This window comes from Gavialis gangeticus, unplaced genomic scaffold (genome assembly GCF_001723915.1).
Source record: "Gavialis gangeticus isolate Ggan-Ray unplaced genomic scaffold, GavGan_comp1, whole genome shotgun sequence".
Taxonomy (NCBI): domain Eukaryota; kingdom Metazoa; phylum Chordata; order Crocodylia; family Gavialidae; genus Gavialis; species Gavialis gangeticus.
Window position 1 is genome coordinate 5,668,665 of NW_017729026.1, and position 2,056 is coordinate 5,670,720.

The following is a 2,056-nucleotide window of genomic DNA, read 5'->3' on the forward strand; positions in this document are numbered from 1 at the left end:
TGCTCACCCACACACACACAGAAGCAATAGCTAGGGACTTAAGTCCCAAAGAAGGTAAGAATTCCTCCCCCACACCTTCCTCTCCATGCTTAGAGTCATGTTCCTTCCCATTCCTCCCTCCACCGCCTGCTGCTACTGATATATCTGCTGTCTTGGGGCAAAGAGATTTCCTGTACCACTAGAGCTGGACTGTATAGGAGCTGATGGGGGCTGTGCTTACCCTGTACCATAGCAGTGCAGAGTGGGGAATCTCCAGCCAAATGCAAGTTTCTTTAATTACTCTCCCACCCCATTTAAGCAGTTTTTCACTATATGAAAAGATATAGTGAAAAATATAAACTAGGGCTAAGTACAGACAGTCAAAAAGTTCAAGGCTGAATTGATTCAGTCTTCACAGGTTAGTCTATAGAGGCTGTGTAGATTGAACCAATAAACAAGTAACAGACAATCACTTTTGATTCTGAAAATGCAGCACGCCTCCCTGCTCTGCTGGAGCAGACAGCTTGGGCCAAGGCTAGCCTGCCGACCCTGTGTGTGTGTTGGGGGGGAAGAGGGGGTTGTAGGGGAGGTGCAAAACATCCTGGGACGCTGGGGTACTGTGAGTTAACTTGTATCTGGAGGGGATCTGGGACAGAAGTTCAATAAACTGATTTCATCTAAATCAGTTAAGTCTGATACTACACCCATCCAGGTTTATCTTAAACCATTTTTTGCCATTTTAAATTTTGGTTTATGCGCGCTGAACTTCTGTTGTGTTACAGATTTGACTGGTTTCTCATCACTTGTACTGGTTTATGTGAAATTTCTGTCCCTAGCCTATAAGTTTATTCTGATGATGACTAACCTTCTTCTTATCCTATACCAGCAGCAATCCTTGTGGCTAAAAGTTTTTTATTTCACATTTAAAATTCAGTACAGCAATATAAAACCTCAGCAAGTTGCACTCTACTGATGTATTCTATTAAGTTCTGTATTGATGTCCTATAAATCACATCATGGTAACAGTGAGAGGTCTGTGTATTTCCTTTTAGGGAATAAAGGGAAAAATATACAAACCAAATAAAGAACTTACTGTTCTTGATGGGATCTTTCACAACAGCATTTGTTTTGGCCACGTCATCTGCAAGTTTGCTGTAGTTGTTCTTTAATCCCAAGAGATTCTGATTAAGGTCTTTAATTCTAGCCAGCACATCATTCACAGTGTCATTAGCTTGTGTGGCTTTGTCTTTGACTGCTTGCACTTTTGCAGCTGTATCTGTAAGCAAGAAAGTTTATCAAGGAGATCAAGCAGCATGCCAAAGTTATAGTGGTTTTATTTATATGTATCAAAAAAGTCAGTTTGTTACAGAATGCTGCAAACCTTACTATGGGAATAGGACCTTCCCATGCAGCATGAGTTTGGAGAGCAGAATTTTATTCTATAGGTCTTTCTTGACTGGGCAGATTTAAAATCAAAAGGCAGACTACTCAATCTCATTTGGACGTTGAAAACCAAACCTTACCTTAACCAGAGTCTTTTTTCTATGGAATTTTTATCTCTGCATTAAGATTGTCTGTTTAATCTTGAGAGTGAAAGAGGGATGACCCTTCAAAGTCTTTGATACAATGGAGAACTTTGATGTATTGATGAATAGAGTGCAGAAAACTAATTTTCTTAATCAAAATAATGTAGGTTATATTGTGGTACATACTAGGTACAGCTAATGGTGATACAGTGGTTAGACGCAGTAAGCTGAGGCTCAGGTAATGCAATTCCATTTCCTGCTCAAGTACAGATTTCTTGTTTTATCCTAGACAAGTTAGCTATGCTCAGATCTTCAAAAGTATTGAGGTACTTCATTCCCATTGGCTTCTAACTCCTTCCTGCTCTCCCATACATGATCTGACTCTGAGAAGACCCCAAACTACAATTGTATTTTGAGTCCTTGCATGCTGTTCTCATTTGAGATAATGCTATTAACATTTTCAATAGAATTTTGGCACCCAAGTAGGAATTAGGGACTTTATGGATCTTGTGGCTCAGTTTCCCATCAGTAAATTGGAAAGCGTGCTTCTC

General features: G+C 39.9%; 1 protein-coding gene across 1 annotated transcript in view; it reads right to left on the minus strand.

Moving 5' to 3' along the window:
* LAMA2 (laminin subunit alpha 2) overlaps positions 1 to 2,056 on the minus strand; it is a 576,898-nt gene that overhangs the window by 99,012 nt on the left and 475,830 nt on the right. The window contains exon 42 of the mRNA XM_019520301.1: positions 1,073 to 1,255. Within this exon, the coding sequence (XP_019375846.1) occupies positions 1,073 to 1,255 (183 nt within the window). The remainder of the gene's footprint in view (positions 1 to 1,072; positions 1,256 to 2,056) is intronic.